This window comes from Volvox carteri (genome assembly GCF_000143455.1).
Source record: "Volvox carteri f. nagariensis unplaced genomic scaffold VOLCAscaffold_29, whole genome shotgun sequence".
Lineage (NCBI taxonomy): Eukaryota > Viridiplantae > Chlorophyta > Chlorophyceae > Chlamydomonadales > Volvocaceae > Volvox > Volvox carteri.
Window position 1 is genome coordinate 1,183,993 of NW_003307572.1, and position 23,261 is coordinate 1,207,253.

Consider the following 23,261-nt stretch of genomic DNA (forward strand, 5'->3'; position numbering starts at 1 on the left):
TTGCACGATATTGCAACGAAGCATGCGTAGGAATCGCAGCCATGCATGGAATAACTGTCGTAATCATTTGTACTTGATATGCACATATTGTGCATCTTACCTTCAATATGTGCGTCTTACCTTATAACGCCTCGAGAGCTGTGGTGGTGTAGTTGGGTTTGAAAGTATTACACAAGTACGCAAGTGTACACATAAGCACATACGGGTACACGCGCTCATACACGCTCACACATGCTCACAGAAGCTGACTGCTCTGGGAAAACGGAAAACCGAAGGACAAGCGGTCGTGCAACATGCAGCAAAAGCACGTGATGGTTTAGCAGAAGCGCACGATGGCGTAGTCGGCACTCAGAGGCACAGTCTGGCACGATCCACAGGCCGGCCGTACACGCACAGCTAGCACTCAGCACGAAACAGCTAGTACTGCCTAACAACAGCACTTTAGACTCTCCTATGTACGGGAAAACAAGGGTGGGTCAGCGGTGCTCAAACCAACCTCCCAGCGGTTATTGCCGCTGATGCAGACATCTAAACACGACAGGAAAAGCTAGCAGCAGGCACGATGCCATACTAGAGACGATGTGTACGGGGGAGCCGAGTGCCGCGCCACAGCCCGCGATCGTGGCCTCTGGTTTATGATCGGTCCGATCTGCTCAACCCGGGCCGAGCAGTACTACTCGCTTGTTGAGTATTGCAGTGTTGCTGCTGTTGCAGTGTTACTGCTGCTGCAGTGTGGCCGCTGTTGCAGTCATGCCCAAGCGTGTCTCGAGCCAAAGCGCTCAGGGGAGGACAATAAAGTCCTTGCTTGGCACCGCATTAATGACCATCCAATAATTGACCATCCATGGGGCCCCCGGCTTCTATTGAAACCCCCCCCCAGCGCACTTGAGCAGAACTTGTGACTCGTAACATGTCATTTACAGTTTGCTGCCCAGGATCCACGAACTGCACAAGTCGCACATCGATAATGAAGTGCCCCCGACTGTTCTCTTTCAAAACATGGTTTCGGTGCCATCAAGCAAATCAAGCTATGCATGGGGCCAGCCGGCTTCAACCTCGTGCACCTGCATGCGACTATCAGCATGGCATGTTTTAAACATTGTTTGCACGATGGCAAAACCCCATCATCTTGCCCCTTGCCCTTTTGCCCCAACTACAGCATGGTCCCAGCAGCCACCACCTGCTGGGATTGTCCTTGGCGCCCCGTGGAACCCCTGGGTATCCTTCACAGTGTACCTCCCCGCTCTGCAACCTGCCACCTACATGGGGGAAGATGCAGGACTGCTCCAGGACTTCAGGTAGAGTGCCGTGCTGTAGATTCCGACAAATCATCATACTGGTACACCACAGCAGGGGCACACTGCACGGGCTCCAGGTACATGTCTGCAGGCACAGGCACAGGGATCGGTAATGGTAGTTGCAGTAGCGCTGGCAGCTCAGGCAGCACATAATAATACTGCGCACAGTCGGCACACGGAATAACAATAGGAGATGGGCGCCGCATTATGCGCATTTTATGCAGCAGTTACAATCATTCGCTCATCAGCAACCAGGATGGCCGCCGTTGCAAGCTATGTTATGCAGAGTCATCAAAAACACACATACATACTGTCGAAGGAATAGCATCCCCTGGGCATCCCTTGTCTGTGTGTACTCTTAGGCATACGGCCTGCCAAATGCTGCAGGTCCGTCCTCATGAAGAATGCTGACGTGCCGTCAATCGAGTATGTCCGTGCATCGTATAATGCCGACGACGTGGCAACACAAAGCGCAAGCAGCAGCAGCGGTGTCACCACAATGCGCCGTCTAAACCGCCGCCGTGGAAGGTCCCTAATGCAGTCCTCTGCCTTAACCTCATTCCCCCTTCCAGTTACCATTTATGCCCTGGTAAGCTCCATTCGAATACAGGGTTTCACCTCCTATTCCAATCTTGTAGTTCCTGTCGTACAGTACGGTACACACCATCAATACATATAAATTCCGGCGCAGCCCATTGTATGATGTAGTCGGGTCATGCGGATTCCTTCTCTCGCGGGACAAGCTCCCTTTTGTGGTTGAATGCGCATTTTGGTTTCCCTGATCCCTCTTACAAGTAGTGCTCCCGTTTGTGGAATGGAGCTAGTTTCTCATGTGGGATGGTACTCATGCACATTTCCGTGACACGCTATGCTAGTGGCTCGCCACCCGACGCAGTCTTTCCTCAATCCTCTCTCTTTTCCCAAAGCTACCAGGAGGCTGCCAGAAAGCTACTATGAAGCTGCCAGAGAGCTACCAGAAAGCTGGCGTGCGACTTTCATATACCTGTCCATGGCATTGTTTACAGTTGCCACTTGTTCACGCGGCACCATCCTCCGCATCTGGGGCCTCTGCAGTCTCCCCTGTGTGGGACCTGATTAGCCTCCAAACCTTGCCCCTTGCCCCTTGCAGTCCTTGCCTCTGGCTTTCCCATCCCAAGCCCCATCCCAAGCCCTTCCTTCCCATGCCCGCAACCCCTAGGTTTGGTTCCCCACGAACTGGATGTTTCTGCTCGGTCCAACCCCTGGTCAGACATCCCTGGACTGGCTGGTGTTTCGGCTCCTGCAGTTGCCCTCCCTGGTGTTACAGCACCAAGACTATCCGCGACTGAACATCTCCGGTGTGCAGGTGAGCTCTTAACAATATTGCTGGTCATTAACACCTCAGCTTTTGAATCTGTGAGACTACTTCCTATTTCGAACGGTGTCTGGTTTGCATCCCCCTATTTACAGTTCCCGCCCCCATGAAGGCTCATGGCCTCATGCGTGCTCCAAGTCCTGCATCGAATCCTCGGCATCTGCACCAAGCCTCATTTAGACACATATTGAATCCAGGTTGTTCCTCAGACCTTTGGAGCTAGCAGACGCCCATCTCCACCAGTCACCCCGTTTACCGCGTGCCACGATACGTCAGGTGACAGATGTACGTTGCTCCGTGGCGACGCCCAGTCTTCGTCTGCGCCCTAATGTTGGCGGAGGGACACAAGTGGAATCCAGTATTCCTAATCTCGGAAACGACGTGCTTGGGTGGGAAGGGCTGGCAGCACAGGCTCCGGAGCTATTGCTGCTGCAGAACATGAGTGTCAGTGCAGGCGTTGGAATCACCATTAACATAGCAGCGGTGGCGGCCGCGAACACCGACCCCCCATCCATATCACTACAGGTTTGCATCCCTGCAGGTTAATGTAGTCTTTGAGGTGATTGTGTGCACATGTCAGAGGGATGGGTGCAACAAGTTCAGGCTTGCTGCATACATAATGTCTGGCTGTGGCCTAGGGATTCAGACACACAGCCGCTGCTATTATCAAGACCCGCGCACCTCCAGGTCCTACTGCAACACCTGCTGCAATTTTGCTTGCTTGCGTGCCAACACATAAAATTCATGGGTGATCATTGACCCTTCTTGCCCTCTTCCTTGTCAGGGTGCCGCTTATTTGGAGACCCCTTTCTCTCCCAAGGAGACCTTTATCGAGCCGCCTGTCGCAGTGTACGACATTATTGATGCGAACAGTCTTCCCATATATAGGTCATACATGATTTGCCGCCTCCCGCCTGGCGGAGCAGCGGCGCTGGCGGTTGACATGACCGCCGGCATTGTTGACCTCATCCACAGTGGTGTTAATTGTAGCGGAGGCGCTGCGGCTCTGTACATTGACATGACTCGGCCCAATCAGCCGGGAGAGGTGTACGTCATCAAGTACAGTGCCTGGAACAGCCGAGGCATGTGAGTACGGATAAGATTTCGATTATCATAGCCAGCACAGTGCCGCGGCTGTGCTGGTATCTGTGCGCATGAGTACCTGCATGTTCTCCGTTCGCTCAATCTTTCCTGCATAGGACCTTTCCTAGGTCCAGCTGCCCCCATGCAAGCTTTCCAGTCCACGCCTTCGTCTGATCTCACCACCCTGTTGCTTTCCTCCCCTTCCTTCCCCAACCTGCCCGCGGCCGACATACTATGCCACAGCCCTGCAAGACCAAGATTTCGACTTGTTGTCATTACGGACGCTTGCGGGAAGAAAGGAGAATATTTCTGCTTTGAGCTGGGTCGGTGCTCCGTCGGCGGGATGTAAGTGAGCGGTGCGTGTTGCAAGGGTTGTCGGTCGTGGTGTTTGAGGCAGAGAGCGGTCGGAAGGGAGGTCTCTGAAGCAGGAAAAAGGGGAAGCCAGCACGGGAGAGCAAATAGGAGTTCGGAGGGATACGAGGTCACAGCGCGTTCCGTGAGGCACACTGCATCGGTACCAACGGTAGCTCTTACAGGTAAAAGACCTCGCTATCGTATTTCTAACATAGAAAATGTCGACGGCATCTCGAGTCCTTTTCCGTTAAAAACGCCGTGATTACTGTATCCACATGTCTGCGCACACCCGCCTTAGCACAAACATGCTTGCATTTGGCCACCCTACATTCCCAACTGAAGATATGTGTCGGGGGGGCTCACTGCCTGGCAATGGAGCCCCCCTCTCCTTCCACCCGAGCACACCAAGAGGCGAAGGCCTCTCACTGCCCTTCACAACACCGGCTAAGAGCGTCTGTAAAATTATCTTTAAAGATTATATTAATCATATGTAGATTGTGCCCTGGTGAAATAGATAGGGACCGTCCCTTTCTATTGTACCAATCGGCGCGATCGACAGACGATCGTGATCAAGCAACGATTTTACAGACGAGTTCCTGTGGTAAGCGCGCACTGCTGTTTATCGTTGCAGACAAATTAGCCACAAACTGTACACAACAGAACATTTATAAAGGAAATTAGTTTGCATGCATTATAAGGAAATCCTGGGTGTTTCCAGTCGTGTGTTATGCCCTCCACACACATCATCACGCACTATGTCCGTCAGTCCCTTGCTTTGAAACTTGTCACGCCCCCATACCGAAACCCCTCAATTACCTCCAGGTGCGTCAACCTCTTAGATTTGGTCTTCCGTACAATATCCCTGGGAACGGACCTGGACAACAGCGGGGCCAACAGCAGCATCAGCGGCAGCGGATCTACGCCAACCACGTCCAACACACCGGTGTTTAATTTGGACAAAATTGCCATAGATAGTGCCGATAAGAACGGGTGAGCAAACAGGTGGGCGGGTAGTGGCTTCCGTGCGCCATGTGATGAATGGGAGCAGCATTTCCAGGCTGAGAAGCGGCTTGCCTCTGCTCAGGCCATGAAGACGGGCGAAATATGTTAGGGCAAGCGACTAACATCGTAACGCCAATAGGAATTATTCAAGGGCATGCCGGGTGCTTGCTGCAACCTCCTGACTCGCATGTTCCCTGTCGACCGGGGATGTTTGTAGGGGTGCATGGCACTTCCCCATGCCAGGAACCCGGAGCAAATGAACCAGAAGCCGCCATCGCTGCGCCAGTCTATGTCTAATAGACTCGGATGGTGTGCTCTCCCATACTTCCCAAGTCCCCTGCTTTCCGTGCTGCTTTGCTATTCACGTTGTAATTGTGCAATGGGGCCTTTGGTGGGGATAAGATGAGTGGGTGACCTTTTCTGTACAGCACCTGGAACTGCCAAGCCCAGCTTATGTTCGCTTCCTCCAGGATACGGCTGCCAGTGCCTAAGGACACCCAGGCCCCCCGACTGCTCCTTATGGGCCTTGGCAAGCCGTACATCAGCACCGCTGGCGAGCCGGTCATACTGGATGAAGTGCCGTATGGATCAGCCTGGACAGATCCAGGTTGGGCCGTGTGTATTAGTTGTCGTACAGTACGGCGTATGTAAGCAATATCGACAGGCTGAAGTTCTCTGCCAATATGTTGAGAAGCGCTTTTGTGATTATAAAGGCTCGTGCTTTTTAGTTTGGGTTTTGGGGGTACATTTGGCAACGAATCCTGATCATCGGATGAAGTCCAGGCCGTCAGGTTCACCCTTTCAGACTGGAAGGGGCTGACGATGGTCCTTGGCAGGATACATGCATGTTATAGATGTTACAGCAAATGGTTGTTATAATGCAGACTGAGAAGTGACCGAGTACCCGGTTCTGTACCAACAGAGATCATGCCAGCCAGCGATTTTTTGGCAAAGCCCTGGCAGGGAAAGGCACGTGCAGGGGTCCCACTTCCCCACCACGTACGATAGCCACAATACCCGTCGTCATATCGAGAGAACTTTCTGGCGACCAGCTATAACGTGGAGCTCACTATTTAATCATCTCATGGTCGTCTCATTTCATGAGAATGTGACGAGATTGCGTTTTCTTCCGTACAGAAAACGGATTTACACCCTCAACCTGCAGCCCCTTATTGTAGCTCCCTCTGTTGCTGCATACCCCTCTCTCTCCACTCACCAAACTTTGGCCATCAGGCGCTACCGCCTTCGACATTGACGAATTCGGCGCAACAATCAACCTGACGAACGCTATCCAAGCGTACGGCATCACTGCTGTCGACACTTTCACTGCCACACCTCCACCGGCTCTGCACAGCTATGTCATTCGATACAGCGTGACCGACAGCAGCGGTGTGGCAGCCGTCGGCTGGCGCTTAATCAAGATCATCTGCACCCCGCCAGAAACGTTTTGTGTGGATGACGAGGGGGAAGGGCAGTGCACGGTCAGCGGCGTGTGCGGTTTCGGCCGGTATTCGTCTGCTTTCAACAGCGCGGCTGGTGACCCCACCGCCAACGGTGGTGGTAGCGCTAGCAGTGGGAGCGCCGAAGGCAGCAGCAAGCGCAGCAACGCCACCAGCCAGTGGGGCGTTGAAGCGGATGGGTGGGAGCCAATGAATGACCCGTCCGCCCCGCGCATCGCTCTGCGGGGCCCAAGACTGGTGGAAATCCCGCAGTTTGGCAGCTTTGACAGGTAGGCAATGGGGATGGATTGTCTGGGGAGTCAGAGTGGTGGAAGCTGGAGCACGCAGATCACTGAAACAAACAATTTTGCCTTGCATCTTGTTCTTGTTCTTGTTCTTCTTCCCCGCGTGAATACATAACGACCTGGTATCTGGAACTGGGCATGCCTTTTCACGGCATCCATCTATCCATGAGCCACCTGTGTATCCGCGTCCTTACCCTTTTGCTGCATACGAAATGATCTGTGTACCTGGATGAATTGCCGACTATGTTGCGGTCTTCCGTGCCGATTTCTTAAAAATGCAGATTTAATGTTTGTGCCCTCACATGCTCCTGTGGATGCACCCACTCACAAATTTCGCTTCCGTTGCGTTGTTGCGTGTATTTGCCCCAGGTGCATGCAGGACATACCAGTTAGTCTCCCTTGCGACGCCGGTGCACGCGTCCTGGACCCCCTGGAAGGGGACCTGAGCAGCAGGCTGCGGGTATGCGGTCAGCCATTCACGCCTTCCAGTACGGCGGCGACTGCATACACTACCGTGCCGGTGCTGCTGGCCTGCAACATTTCCAGTTCGATCCCCGGCGTGTACACAATTACCTACGATGTTTTCAACAGTGGTGGCAAGACGGCGGCCACCTTGCGCACGCTGGTGGTCCGCGCAGCTTGCCTTCCCGGCGAACAATTATGTGGCGATAATGTGCGTTTCGGGAGGCGGAGCAGGTCCATGCCACTACCCAGTTATACCGCCTTGTCGGGTATGCCTTGTACTAGTCGTACATGACGCTGTGGCTCACCAACACGTGCACCGATACGCCCACCGATACACTCACTTATAGCCCAACCCGACCCAGATCGCCCACCAACCCACGCCTACTGACCCATGGGTCCTTTTTGGCGTGTCAGGTGACCTGCTCTGTGGACCAGGTGTGTCTCAGCGAGCTTGGATCCATCGGCAAGCTTGGAAGACCCCAAGCAGCCGGAGTCGTTAGTCAGCAGCAAACTCCGCCTAACCAGGCCCCCACCATCGAGCTCCGCGTCTCGGAAGCAGCATCGATGCTGGTGCATGTTATGAGGGGCGCGAGGTAAGCAAGGCTGAAGACGGAGGGCTGCATGGGCCGTGCGGGGCATGGGGTTTCGTGCATGTAGCCATGGGTTGGGCCCGGGGCGAGTAGGAGAGAACGCATAAACGCTACGATTGAATTAGGGGGTAGGGACAGGAGTTGGAGGATAATGGAAATGTGTGGCGTGCACTGCATGCAAGACGGCTCAATAGAGGCGAGTGACATCGTGATGCTTCGGTGTGGACGGCAGCCTCCCAGGTCTGAAGCAGGGAGCGAGGTGGAAGTGCAGATGTTGAGGGAGGAGAAACCTAGAACCCGCAGATATCAGGAAAGGCAAGGTTTTACGCCATACCCGCCTTAAGGCACCCGGCCGCCATACACACAACGGCTCACACACACATCGCAGGTACGACTATTGCAATGGCAGTGTACCGACTTTCGACCAGCCGTGTGAGCCAGGAGCCCGAGCAACGGACCCCGATGGCGCCGTATCAAGGAATGAGGCTACCTCCTCTTCGGTGCTGGTTGCTCTCGATCTGACAGGCGCGGTCATAGCCTGTCCACCGGCGGCGTGTTTGTCAGCCGAAGGGTGCACGACGCGGGTACGTTTGTAAGCCGACCATTGCGGCACTGGCCGGCCCAAAATATGTGCACGTAAGAGCATCATGCGCACGTGTGTGAGCGCGTATGTCTGCATCTATGTGTACGAGAGTGTGTCTTGTTTGGAAGATCGGAGCAGCAGCACGCAACGTGCCTGAGTTGACTAGCTGTCGGGATCTCGGAGGTTGTCTGGCCTCCCGGACAAAAAAAATGGTTTCAGACAAACAACAAGATAAGGTAAAGGTATGGAAGACGGGGCGAGGTGGAAACGGTTAGGTGGATCTACTAGTAGGGCACAAGGAAGTATTCTGCTGCGGGACTGCATCAGTTTACATGGTATCGGATATGACCTGGCACTGGGTATGTGGATTCATGCGTTTCGCTGGGCCGTTGTTAGGGACATGAGCCTGGTCTCAGTTTGACGGCCCTAGCGTAGTTTGAGTCATTAAGCATGCCGTGGCTGTTTTTGCATCTAGTTCTGCATTTGATTGGTCCCTAGTGTTTCATCTCCCCTCTCCAAACCCATACATTTCACAGAGGCACACACGCATATACAACTTCACTGCACAAGCAGCTCAGTTTTGTAAAGCGCACGCATGCAAGCAGTTATGGATATGTACTCCCGAAATCCACCCTGGCAGGAGTTAGAGAGCTACACACTGCGCCTGCGCGGGCTGGCAGGCTGTGGGATCAACACGCTGGCGCCGGTAGGGACCATCTTCCCGGTAGACTTCTGGGTGTGGGATAACGCCCGCGCCAATGCTACTGTACGGCGTTACGTCACCATCTCGGACCCATGCGCCACTTCGACCGTCACAAGTGTCATGGGTACCACGGGGAACATCAGCGGCTCCCCTCCCTTGCCCACCACTTACTGTGAGGACCCACAAGGAGGGTAAGCCCTCTGTAAACCAGCTCTTCAGCTTGGTGCTCCATGAACTCTAGGATTCAAAGCGCATCAGTACATGATTTTTCAACCGTCATCTCTTGACGAGCTCAGACCTGGCCTACAGCGTTATTTTTTTGCGGAATATATTCCGAATTCGGAATAAAAAAATGTTCGTGGTCCTGAAAGTTAAGAATAAATAATGTTCCAACCGTACAAGTTCATTCCTCCAGCCAAAAATGGACTGTCCATGCCAAACCCGCTAGAATCTTACAGGAGACATACATGTTACCCATATCATAGTACTCTAATGCCATGGATACTGTTAGGAAGCTCACGCCCGAAAGTCAACGAGGAATCGGACTGTTTCTGACCGGACCAAACGCTGCAAAACATTCGGACCCGAAGCTCCCAAAGCATTGAAGGCCATTAAAGCAGATACTAAATTTTACTGAAGCCATTAGCGACGTTAATGAAGACGGTGTAGGGGTCGTAGGCAATGTGGACGCAATGCTGCAGCCAGCCGACGACAATGACGCCACTCCGGTTGTCAACAGCGAGCGGGGCAAACATCAACGTTCCTCATATGGATACAATCGCGATGGGCCAGGAAACAGGTTGCGTTTGGAGGTTCCGGTTGATTGCTGCTATGCATCATTACTTCTGCAACCTGGAAAGTCGTGTAGTGTTATCTTTCAACGTGATGCAAGATGAACGATGGTGAACGAACTCTATTCGATCAGTGCTTGAGAGATTGGTGTGCGCGTGTTGCGACATTCCCCAAACCCGGCGTTTGCACGAACTAAACTTTAACTCATGGGGGGGGGTCTGGGGGGGGCGGAGCCCCCCCCAGCGCCTTACAGATTCGGAATACCTTTATTCCCGCGACTAAAAACCTATTCCTACGTTCGGACTGGAAAATTAACTGGCAGAAATGAAAAAAAAAACACTGCTGGCCTAGCGCTGCGACATGTGTCCTTATGCATGGATGTCATTGAGGCGCCCACCATACCACAGGTATCCAAAGCCGCGGTTTTGTAGCCAATTGGCTGTTGGCATCCTATGGCTTTGCTTCAAGGTATTGCCTGCATAATGCTTCCTCATCTCCTTTGCTCAGCCCCAGATGACCTGGCCCCGGTGACCCCGTGTTCCGCTGTCCCTGTGTGATCTGCCATTCCCAACTATGCACCGGCGCTGCACTCTGGGCAGGTTTTTCTGCTCGCCACTCCCGTGTTCTGTCGCCAATCGGCTCAAGACTCCTGTGCTGTACACACCGGCGCTCGCCGTACTACCCAGTGTCGCGTATGTGGAGTACGGCAAAGTGCCAAAGATGTACCTGGGGCCGTGTACGTCAATAAATGACACATCAGGTTGCAGCGTCTTCGCACTGGGCCTTACGGTTTACGGTGACGGCCGACGAATGTTGTTAGATCTGACGGGGTCCATTACCGTACAGCCAACTATCAGCTGCGAGCAGAGCAGTGGCGACAGCAAGAAGCAATGTACGACGTGCACGATGGAGATGCTTCACCTGCCGCGGGGGTGTCCGCCAGGAACTTACAAGTACAAGTGAGTTGTTCGGTCAAAAGGGCAGAAAGTTGCATAACGCAAGCCGGCCGTAAAACGTCTTACCGTTATTTTGCGTCAATTACGGTCGATACGGGAGAAATATATATCGTTATGGTCGGCAATTTTCACCTACCCCAAAATTTACGTCAATTAGTGATTGCTAATTGTCAGGTCGCCCGCCAGAGGTTCAGCAGCTACATCTGTCCACTGAGTGTGTAGTCGTGACTCACGACTCGTGAGCGGTAATCCTCAGTAGTAGACCAAACAGGATGTTTTTCTGCTCAAATTATTTGCGCTTTAGCATTGTAGACGCGCTCAGCGTGAATCGCGGCTTGCAGTTGGCAACACCCTACGAGCTATCCTCTCACATCAAGCTGGCATCTAAGACATCATTAGGACGACTTAAAAGTCCCCAATCGGAAGCGAGCCTGGCATGGCGATTGGCATGTGTCACAAACTGCCGGGGCACTTGCCATTTGCATTTTTGGCAGCTGCATTACGAGAATTAGCCTAAAGTGTTGCTGTTTCACAAATTTGGCAACACTCGCGGCTTTTCCTGACTCGGCCTCTGTGTTTCAGTTTTTAATTTGCCTACGTTTAGTCATCGTCTCCAAGGCTTGCAGGAGACCCTGGCTTGCCTGGAGACCCCTGGCCTACTTTTTTGGTTTCAGCGGATTATGATATGATTGCTGACCGTTGAGAGAAGTTTGGGGCTTGGTTAGAGAAATTCAGTGGTTAGTGCCGCACTGATGATTAGGAAACTCTGCTCTGGGCGAATGTTACAGTTCGACAGTCCACATCGTGATAGCAAATAACGATAGCATCCATGCTTTCCGTGATTTATGAAGCCGTAATACTGGGTTTACAATCTACGTTACGTTGCGGAAACGTTTAGGTAAAAGTGGGCCTGAGAAAGTCACCCAGTTTACATGGGACATTACGACGACGTGTTCGTTGGCGCGAGCTGTGTAAACCATATCCTTTTATGGCTTTCAATGGCCAAAACTTCAGCATCTTCCCATATGGATTGGAATAAATTCGTGTTGCTTGATGCTGGGGCGTGCGGGCCGATGCGGCGCTGCCCATGCCGCTGCCCATGCGGCCGACTTGCTGTTTCCACAGCGGCTTCAGTCCTGATACTACGTTTGGTTACCTATTTGCCATATTAGCGGCTGCTAGCGGGCGAGCAATACGAGCGGTGTTGTCCTTGTTCATTTTTAGAATATAAGGCAGCAGTGTGACTAGAAATTCGGCCGGAGTGCAAAGCGTGCACAATTTGTCAAGTATGTGGTCTTTATAAGCGATTGGGCTTGGCCGTTTGTTACACCTCACGAAATCGGCGACGCAATTCAGGTAACGGTACGAGGGGTCAACGTTTGACGAAATTCACCCCCCCCGGGTCACTTTAGACTTTTCGTCCACTTTACCGGTACCGGTACGTACCGTTACCATGTCCGAACCGACCACTTTTCCCAAAAAGTCTTAACGTAACGTAGCATGTAAACTGACTATAAACCGCTGTACAGAAATAGCGTATGGTTCCACCCCTATGTGTAGTATATCCCCCGTGGCAAGCGGCATAAACTGTTCCTGCATGCTGCAGGTTTACTGCGAGTAACGGCTACAGCGAAGTCACCTCGTATCGCACCGTACACGTGTACTACAAGTCCTCCACGCTCGTCTCATTCCCATCACCGTTATCCGCCCCCGCTGACTTCAAGTACAACAGCGCAACCTTAGTGGCGGAGCATGCGGCCGCTATCAACACTAGTGTCGCATCACTGGCAGACACCTCCGCCTCAATCCTCCCGGCGCTCATAACCATGAACGCTACCGAGCCGTACAAGATGGCATTCTCATACGCCGCCGATCACTTGGCGGCATTGGGATATGACTCCTCAGACATACAACTGCTGGTGGGTTGCTACAGTTCCGCCCTTGAATGTGTTTTACTTATTACTGTTTACTGAATGGAGTTGTGATTAGGTGTGTCATGGGAAGATAGCTGGCAGCTGCTCAGCTCTACTCCCACATGCAGAACGAAACCCCCATCTGCCCTCCGGAATGCAATCACATGTCCCTCAGTGGCATGACCTCATGCACTTGCTCTGCGAAATGGTGATTTCCTCCTGATATACAGCATGCGGGTGTTTTCTGATTGTGGAAAGGAATCCTGGGCATTAGTTTGAGGGGGTTCCTCTGCAGTCTTTGCTTTCCTTATTACTTCCGGCGAAAAGACAGGTAAATTCTGAGGGCAAAGTGTGAACCTTAAGGTGACAGCATGGTTTGTGTGTGCCAAATGCGCGTATTTTCCTCCACAAAACCACTATGCACAGGGTGCAAGCACAGAGCAAGTATCAACTGCTACCACCGTGCTCCGTGTGGCGGCGGCAATACACACCTACCTGCCCTCAGCCGTACACCGCGGTGCCGTCACTGATTTCGACAACTTCACATCGCTTTTCATGAATGACCCATCTTTTCGCCACGAGAAGCTGTTGGAGGTCTTCGGATACAACACCAGTACGGGAACGGTGCGTCTGGCCAGCGATGCTGACATCAGTAGTATTACCCGTCATCGCCGTGAACTGAGTACAATGCAGCCCGATGACGCCAGCGATTTGAAGCACTCCTTGGCGGTCCACTATCCGGCCAACAGCGTTGGCGGCAGCATTGAAGGCCACCTTGCCCGGGGGTCACGGGCCCAGAAGGCATTGGAACTCGATGGTACCAGCCATGGAATTGTGGAGGACTTGATTTTGGAGCTGCTGATGGCAAACATCCACGATGACGATTGTGGAGGAGGCTCCATCCCTGACAGGGATGCCAATGGTGACGTGCACCATCACACGCCGGTCCCTGCTGCCGGGAGGTGGCTGGTGGCAATTGCAGAGGCACTCCAGATGCCCTTGCAGCTCCTGACATCACATAAGAATGTTGGCGCTGTCACCAGTGGCAGGGATGCAACCATGGCGACAGGGCTCCCCAACCTAACTCCAAGAATGCCGGTGGAAATGGCCTCTGGGGAAAGTGGTAGCGACAGCAATGGTATTAACAAGCATCATTTACTAAGGCAATCGGTGGAAGATGGGCTTGGCAGTCACAGTCGGCAGCGGCTGCTACTGCAGCAGCAGCTTCCCGGTGATGGCCCAGCAATTACTGCTGCACTCAGCGCTGAGCCTGGCTCTGAAAAGATCAGTGACGATACTGCCGCGGAACTGCCCGATGGCGCCTCATCGTCTGTTTCCCTCGTGCAGATGCTCATAGAAGCGCTTTCGCAGCAGGCAGTGGAGCTGGCGATGGAGGGTTCCAGTATAGCAGCTCGGATGAGCAGCGGCGATCTAGATAGTGGTCCGCAGGCAGCAGACCTGCGTCAGTCAGCAGAGGAGATGTTATCATACTCGCAGCTTTTAACAGACATGACTAGTGTGGCCGTGGACACGCAAGCTAGGTGGGGAGACTTCCACATGCTGATGGAACGACGAACATGCTGATAAGGGGCTCTGGAGGGCTTGTGTGCGGGTTGCTTGCCAAAGGGTGATGGGAGGGCTGTTGGGCGCTATGTTTTCTAGGAAGGACCAGGAGGAGGATGCTGCAAGAGTTCTGTTGTGCAAGGGGCCATGCTTGGTTTTCTCCTGTCTTCTGTTGACATATTATCGCCCTCCCCTGTGGACGCCCTTCCATCCGCGCATCCAACAATTGTAATCACCCAGCCTGGATGAGATCATCATCACTCAAAAGGAGCTGCGGTCAGTGCTCGCTGCAGCCGCTGGCGCCTCCGCTGCCATGCAAAGCATGGTGACGACTGCCGCTGCAGCGTCCAATGCAAACGCTGATGCTGCAGCCACCGCTGCTCGTCAGCTGCTGATAGATCTGGAAGCAGGCGCGAGTACGTCCGCATCAGCGGCCGTTAACGCGATGCATCTGGCAGAGGCGGCATTGGGGGAGGTCGAGTACGTATGGATAAACTGCGGGGATGACCTGGCAGATGATACACAACGCGCATTGCTTCAGTGGCGGTTCCATATCAATGTGTACAGTGCTACGGATGTGGACGCCGGTGATAATAACCCCACCGCGGGGGTATCCAACGGTGAGTGTTTTAGAATAAAAGCTGGCGGGGTTAGCGCCTGGTAGAATGGAGGGATGGTAAGATTGATGGGGGCACGTAGTAGAGTTGGTAAGTAGATTTTTAACATAGGCGTCTCCTCACCCTACTAATCGTAAGGACTAGACACCTCCTACAATTCAGGGCTGGCATCACCGTGCGTGTGTGTTGCACCTTGAGTTGCATTACCCTCCAAACCGGGTCCATATGAACCGGGTGTAAGAGGGATCAGCTCCCCTGGCATCTCCCAACTGAGTACTCTTTGCCTGGTGTTACATTGGTGCGAATTGCTAGGAGGTGGGAACTCCCCGGATCGAATCCGGATGCGAACATATCGCACACCAGGCATGATGCAGCATACTCTTACCCCAAAGGTGGATGCCCGTGCGGGCGAGAAGTCTACCAGCTGAGTAAATACAAAGTCCTCCATCTCGGACGGAGATTGACGAAATGTCAATAACACTCAAATTCTCAATCCTACGGGATCTCAAACAACATAAATCCTACGGGATATGCCCGGGGGCGCCCGAGGACATTCGCTCGAGGGGGGGAGGAATGTAAGAGGGATCAGCTCCCCTGGCATCTCCCAACTGAGTACTCTTTGCCTGGTGTTACACCGGGGGCCCAGGGGCTAGCTGAAGGCCATCCGATTCGACACATCTCAAAGAAGTCACAAGGAAAACAATTACCTACTGCACTCACATGAAGCCGAGCTGGCCGAACTAGCCGAATTATTGAACGCACCATCAGCTATTAGAGACCCTATTTAGCCAGGATCTGTGGAGAAGGTTTGCCAATTTCAGCTGGTGTAACACAGCAAAGGCGTAACCCGGGATGCTCAGATTGGCATTTGCGCCGTTACAGCCGGTCATAAGCTATGTCGGTGCTGGGCGGTCTAAGAAATCATGCTTTTGACTGTGTGTGTGGGTGTGTGGGTGTTACATGGTTGGGGGTGCATGACCCCATACCTGTAAAACTACCCATACGAGCCGAAGGCCCAAGGGCAATACTACAACGCCTAAAAGCCACGGAGGAAAGGAAAACACCGCACATCAGCCCAGACTAGCGTCCAAAGGGGGTAATTGAGTTCCGGTGAGCCCACATACGTTCCAACATCCTCGCCAGACGTTCTGGTTCCCATTTCATGGCCTCCAACATGCACTGTTGATGATCGAATCCCTCTTCAGCACGAATATCATTATAGGCTGGGCATTCCAATAACACGTGTTTTTCATCCTCGATTCGGCTATTAGTATCACAACAGCGGCAAAACCGCTGCCCCCTGGGGACATGGTACTTGCCCCTTCGTGCCCTGTTTGCCTCCAGAGCTCAGCAACATAAACGAAACTGCATTAGCTTACGATGTGCTAAACGAGGAATGAAAACCTTAGCATGTGTTGGCCACATGACGGCTGCAGCTCCCGAAAAGGGTAGCCCCATCCAGTGCTTATACTTCGCCATTTGCACTCCCGGTTGCTTCCCATCTGATGGGTAATCCTCTGGCAGGACAGTCAGACGCGTATGGTCCCAGCCGCTCATCAAACTGTCTCTTAGTGCCGTTATCATCGCTCCTTCGGGTAGAGGCCTACGCAATAACCAGTCAAGACACTCCTTTACCCCCATGACTTCTTGCGGTATTCCGCTCCAAAAATAGCACTCCAAGAAGGAAAACAGTCGAGACATTGAGATTTCCCAACCCTCCCATTCCGGGTTGGTCAGGGCATCGGTTATCTCCTGCCGTAAAACTGCATGAGCAATGGATCCCACTTGCTTTTGAAGGTGGTTCCAGAAACGGAGGATCTGTTTCACCATGTAATACTGTAAGGGGAGCTCAGCCAGCTCCGCATACAACAGCCTGTGGGATGGCCGTGCCGTCCCCAGTACCTCATGAATAAAATCTGCAGCTGGGCTGCGCTATATAACGGATATATCCTTCAAACAGGCTTCGAACATGCCCTCCGCAAGGTTGGCTTTATCCCGCCGCCTTCCCACCCTGTCCACGACCTCTGCCAGCGCAAAAGGGCCCCATGCCTGGCAGCCATACAACAGAATTGCTCGGACTTGGGTTGCAAAGCACCGCACTCACACGTCGGGGGCAAACAGCTTCATTTTGTCTAGCTTTGCGTCGAAGGAAAACACAGCGGACCGACCTGTATCACATAACTGCTGACGGCACGCACTAAAAGGCCGTTCTGGCCCGTATACCAAGCCCAGATAGCGAGCGCTATCTTTGGCAGGTACTACCTGGCCTGATAGCCGTAACTGTTGACATCTCTTGCGAAGTTCCGACTGCTGGGTGCCATCACATGCAAAAACAAGCCTTTCACATGTTGAGACATTGGTCGCATCCCAAAGGCTTCATAGAACAAGCCCACAAGATGTAGCAACTCAGACATTCACTCTAGTGATATCGCTAGCAGACTAACATCGTCTGCATACAACAGTATGGAGACGAGCTTGCTGTCCACAAGGGGTGTGTCATGCTTACGTACTCCAGCTTCTACAAGGTCATGAGTATCAATCAGATCAGCTAGTGTCTCAATGAAGAGTCCAAACAACTCTGTAGATAAAGGACACCCTTGCTTCACTCCTTGCTTAGACTCAAACTCTCCCCCCAATTTCTCATTCACCTTAATCAACATGGACACCTTATCGTACGCTTTTCTCAGAGCATCTAGCATGGGGCCGCTAATCCCCCTCTCCTGCAACCGAAGCCACATATGCTCGCGAGGCACCCTATCAAAGGCCTTCTCGAAGTCAATCTGTACTATTATCAACGGCGGCTGCCCTGCAATTCGATGCCGCCTGACCAGGTGTTGCTTGACAAAGAGGTGATGAGCGGTGCCAAAACCCCGCCCGAAACCCGCTTGGCATGGGTCCCGCAGGTCCAGTGTTTCCCCAGCACGTACCAGACGGTTAAGAATCACTGACGCATAGCACTTCGCAAGTGCTCCTCCAACTGCAATGTCCCGATAATTCCTGCCACCAACGGGTCACCCTTCTTCAAAATTGGGGATACCACCGTTTTGGTAAAATGCTGTGGAAAGTCACCAGTTGCCCTGATGTGCTCTAACAAAACGTGCTGAACTGGGATGATACAGTTCACCTCCGTTCCCTGCCTGCCCTGCTCATCCACCCGTGGGAGGCGTGCATAACGGTAACATTCCAATGGTACGGCCTCGAGCCCATGAGCCTTTCCGTTTGGTAACCTACTGACAGCACGCGCTACCTCCTCCAAGGTGAAAGGCTCATCCAGGATGCTAGCTGCCTGTGCCCTCCTGACAGTCCGACATGCTTGCCAAGCACCCTCTCCCAAAGGGGTCCCAAAAAAGGAGATATAGTTAAGGAGCCGATGTGCACCTTCAACACCCGTCTCCCCAATTCCTGCATTTAACAAGGTGGCAAAGTGATCCCGAAATACATGCAATTCGTCAATTGCACAACGCTCCCTGAGTTGCCCTCCCAAGGCCCGCCATAATGCGCGCTGATCATGCCTGCACCTAACCACGAACTCACGCATTCTCTCTGCATCACATGCTGCTCGGGCACGTTTGGCACAATTCATTGCGTTACATGCCTTGCAGAACGCTTCCCACAAAGGACCTGACTTATTCTCGACCCTGCCAGGGCCAAGCCGCACCCTGCGAGCAAGCATGTGTTGCCGGGTGCTTTGGCATTCCTCATTCCACCATGATGCACCATCCCCCACTTACATACCGCCTGCGACCCGCAAATACTCGAACCAGCACCTTCCACAGGAGGTTACTAATGCGCTCCACCGAATCCGTGCTGTCGCAGGTCCCATTAGATAGGTCCGTGATCATCCCATTTAGTGCGTGCATGACCTGAGATCCCTTCAATGAAAAGAGCAGCATAGTCACGATAACGGGAAATCTCAAACACTGCTCGCTTCTTTTGGCAGCACCATTTGGCACTCGTCTCGGTTCCTCCCACAGCTAGACCAAGCACTAGCGTCACTGGATGGTGGTCAGTCGGGAACCAACCATCTCATGCGAGCAGCTCACCCACATGCATCCAAAAGGCATGATAGAGAACACCAGCCGAACCTACAAAAAGATCGATCATGCTCCTGTAAGAAGGGATCAGCTACCCTGGCATCTCTCTGAGTACTCTTGCCTGGTGTTACATTGGTGCGAATTGCAAGGAGGTGGGAACTCCCCGGATCGAATTGGTTGCAAAGACATCGCACACCAGGCACGATGCAGCACACTCTTCCCCAGAGGTGGATGCCCGAGTGGGTGAGAAGTCTACCAGCTGAGTAAAAACAAAGTCCTCCATCTCGGACGGGGACTGACGAAATGTCACAATAACAAACCAACTCACAATCCGAGGATGTTCACTTGAGGGGGGGAGGAATGCAAGAAGGGATCAGCTCCCCTGGCATCTCCCAACTGAGTACTCTTTGCCTGGTGTTACATTGGTGGGAATTGCTAGGAGGTGGGAACTCCCCGGATCAAATCCACGGCCACGATCCTGAAGTCGTTGGTTCAACCCTCACCAATCATGCTTGGTGGAATATCGGGTTTGGCGACTCAGTGAGCAATTATCGCGAAAATAAAATGTAGCTGAACCGACTGGACTGTCTCTGTGCCTGAAAAACCTGAAGACGGCTAGGCGCATGTGAAAGGGGGGTCATGACGTGACGTGGACTTGAACACCCCACTGCCCGAGGGTAGGCGAAGGTAGGCACAGGCTGCTGATAAACGAGGCCGTAAGGGCCCGAGACGGATCCCTTCAAAGGGGGCGGAATGTAGTAGCTGGTACACAGTACGGCTCTACAAATTCGCGCGTAGCGCGACCACCAGCACCTAGAGAGGCCTTTTCAGCTACTACACCTACTAGGTGATGCTGAGTACATGAGCCCATATACTGGCTCTGTACATGGGTACTTGCCACCTTTTGCTTTTACTGCACTCAGCGAAGCCACGGGTGCTTCTCGGATCTTCAACCCCAGCTGCTGTCTGTAAGACGGTGGAGCTGGCGGTGGGGCGGCCGGTGATGATGTCATTGGCATGGGAGGTGATGGTGGCGGTGGCAGTGGTGGCGGCATGCTGCCATCGGTGGCGGCGCCACTGCTACCAGTAGCACCGACTCCGCCTGCACAGCCCTTGGGAGTCATATTTACAGCGTCATCGTTCTCAGCATCCATCGTTCTCAGCATCCATCTCTCCACCTTCTCTACTGTCGCTGTTATCATCACTTACGGTGCATTTTCTATTTCACGTTTTTGCCTATACCTTCCATGGCATGAAGCTTGCAAGGGCTCACACAACTTGCATGCATATTTCTGTTCATGCATGCTCCCACCATAGGCTCTATTTGCTTCTAACAGCCAGCAGCATACGACGAAAACGCATTTGCAACCGAAAGATGTCGACAGGTTGTAGCATATTGGCATGTATGTGGAAACCAGCTTGCCGCGGCTGCTGCCTTCTCGAGCGGCAACCCCATCCAGTGCTTGTATTTCGGCATCTTGATGTGAATCTGGTTGTTTCCTGCCAGAGGAACAAGATTGGGTGTCGGCTTCAAGGAAGCCGGAAAAAGGGCGGGGCCCCTCTGCATCCGTACAGGCCGGTAGCAAGGGTGGCAAGTGTGACAATTGATGAGTAATGTCAACATGGTGGGAGGTAGTGTTTGTGTAACGAATGTATTTTCGAGCGATTTCGGGACTATTCCGTGGCACACCCATCGGTTGCTGACCTGTATGTGGTCTACATGCGGCTACAGGAAGCACTCTACTGCCACAAGCTTCATCACGGCACGCTGCAACTCTTCGGAGGCCCCGTGCATTGGCCAAAGTAAATGTACAGACAAGCAGCTTGTGTATTTCATACAGAAATGAAAGCAAATTATGTTGGCCTGCTGGTGGCAAGTCGGATTGCCCATGCCGGCAAATGGTAACACAAGCTTCCATTGTGAGATACGCGGCAGCTTTTGGGATGAAATTTAGCGCGAGAGGCGTTGATGTGGCTTTTGAGGTCGGTGAATGGAGGCAGCTAAACTTGTTTGTGCTCATACGGTCTTTGTTAGTTACATGCGAGATACCTTGCAATAGAGAATGCTGTATAGTACCGATAACGCGTTTCAGCCGGGTGAAATATTCTGTTTGGTCCGTTACACACTCAAGGCCTGGGAGTTCGAGTTATCATACGCCGTCATCTAAGAATTCAAATATGAGATACGCGGTACCTTTTGAGATGAAATTTAGCGCGAGAGGCGTTGATGTGACTTTGGCCTCGGTCAATTGAGGCAGCCAAACTTGTTTGTGCTCATACGATTTTTGTTGGCTACATGCGAGATACCTTGCAATAGAGAATGCTGTATAGTACCTATAACGCGTTTCAGCCGGGCGAGATATTATGTTTGGTCCGTTACACACACACACACGGACATGGGCAATCCTACAGGTCGGGGCCCCCCTGGGCGCTTCACGCTGGGGCCCCGCCCAAAAATCATGGGTTGCAACAGCCAACCTCTCGTGGTTCCACACCTGGTATGTTACAAGTTACAAGTTCCGCACACAAGTGCGGGTGTGTCCGTAAAAGCCGGGGGGGCCATGGACGTTGTATTGGTATTGATGCGGGTACACGGGAGGTCATCTTCATTCTCCCTCGTCCACTTCAGGGTGAAGCCCCTCAGCGTGACGTGCCTGGCCTCCCAAATTTCCGAGAGGTACCTGGCTAATGCCAGGGGTGGCGCCTCAGTCATAATGATGCGCATGCTGCACCCCTTAAAGACTAGATCACCATCATACTTAGCCTGTATGCTCTTGTAAGCGGGACATTCTTCGAAAACATGCAACTCATCTTCAACCGCTCCACAGTCGCAAAGCCTGCAGGTACACGCAGTGCGCTCACGCCCATTAGGCCTATTAACCTCTAACTCCTAACAGCCTAACCGAAAACGCATGAGCACATGATGAAGTCGCTGGGGCATGGTCCCTTTAGTGTGCTCCAACCAATCGAGACGCGCACCCCTAGGCGGGGCAGCTCCCATCCAGTTCATATAGCGACACGCCTTGGCTCCGGTAATTCCTATGGGGAAGACGCAGGGGTCACCCAAGGTATTCGGGCACTCCCACCGTGCATCAAGCCGCTTGGCAAATACCTTAAGAATGCTCTCAACTGGCAGTTTAAGGGTGGTGTAGTACGCTATAAGATCATTACCGCGCGTATTAGTGGGGGGTTCCACTCCTAAGCTAGTAAGAAAGGCTAGTACCTTGCTTGCCCAACACTCAGAGACGCCCCCAAGTGCCAACTCCAGGTCGGCAACAAATGCCCGGTGACACAGCGTTCCCGGCCTCTTAACCACAGAGCTCCAAAACCTAAGTACAAGATTGGTCCAATGGAACTGGAGTGGCCTCTGTGACAGCTCGCGATATAGGGAAACCATAGTCGGGCTCCTCACCACAACTATGGTTCGCATGTAAGCACGCTGTTCCTGGACCATGGGATTAGCCATAGCACCTTCAAAATTCACATTAATGAAGTCAGGTCCCCAAACTTGCGCTCCATAAGAAAACACTGGTACAACTAGTGTATTGTAGAGAGACATACATAGCTTGGGGGTGGTAATTTTCTTATCACGACACAGGGTGCTGAGCCCAAACGTGGCCCGCCTCCCTGCTGTGAGTAGTTGCTTGGTGCATGCTGAGAACTGCACTCCTGGGCCATAGTGCAACCCGCGATACCGTGCCGTCTCATTGCCGGTCAGCACCCGCAACCCCGCCCCACCTAACCGGTACTCAGCTTCAATAAGCCGCTTCCGCTCACGTGTAGCACCCCCAAAAATGAGGACCTCGCACTTGGCGGCATTCGCGGCCATACCCGTCGCTTTGCAGTAGGCTTCGAGTAGCCCCAGAAGGCATTCAGCTCTATCGTACGATAGTACTAAGAGGGGGTAATCAGGTTCCTGAAAAATGTATATTTCATGCCCTATGACAGTTCACTGGTTGCCTATGTGCAAAACAGCCCCTGGTGCAGACCACCCTCATTGTAGTGTTTGATCCGAGTGCAGCAGCTAGCCCCACTTAAGTATCTACATACCACAAAAGCATCTAACAGCAGCTAGCCCCACTTAAGTATCTACATACCACAAAAGCATCTAAGACCAAAGAGGATCCTCGTCAAGCCAAGGAAAACAATTTGAGAAGCGTTGGAAGACCGAGGCAACACCCTGTACTCACCCAATACCATTACAGACACA

At 52.8% G+C, this 23,261-nt stretch overlaps 1 protein-coding gene across 1 annotated transcript; it reads left to right on the forward strand.

Moving 5' to 3' along the window:
• Positions 1 to 453: 453 nt before the first annotated feature.
• Positions 454 to 15,064, forward strand: VOLCADRAFT_93090 (uncharacterized protein; the record flags this gene model as incomplete). Its single annotated transcript, XM_002952338.1, has 18 exons — positions 454 to 475; positions 1,160 to 1,298; positions 1,686 to 1,887; positions 2,497 to 2,643; positions 2,929 to 3,096; positions 3,437 to 3,738; positions 3,979 to 4,080; positions 4,912 to 5,079; positions 5,562 to 5,698; positions 6,325 to 6,820; positions 7,205 to 7,508; positions 7,715 to 7,893; positions 8,279 to 8,474; positions 9,114 to 9,367; positions 10,568 to 10,927; positions 12,531 to 12,843; positions 13,264 to 14,378; positions 14,641 to 15,064. 18 exons carry the CDS (start codon positions 454 to 456, stop codon positions 15,062 to 15,064), a joined length of 5,028 nt encoding a protein of 1,675 aa, XP_002952384.1.
• Positions 15,065 to 23,261: the final 8,197 nt, after the last annotated feature.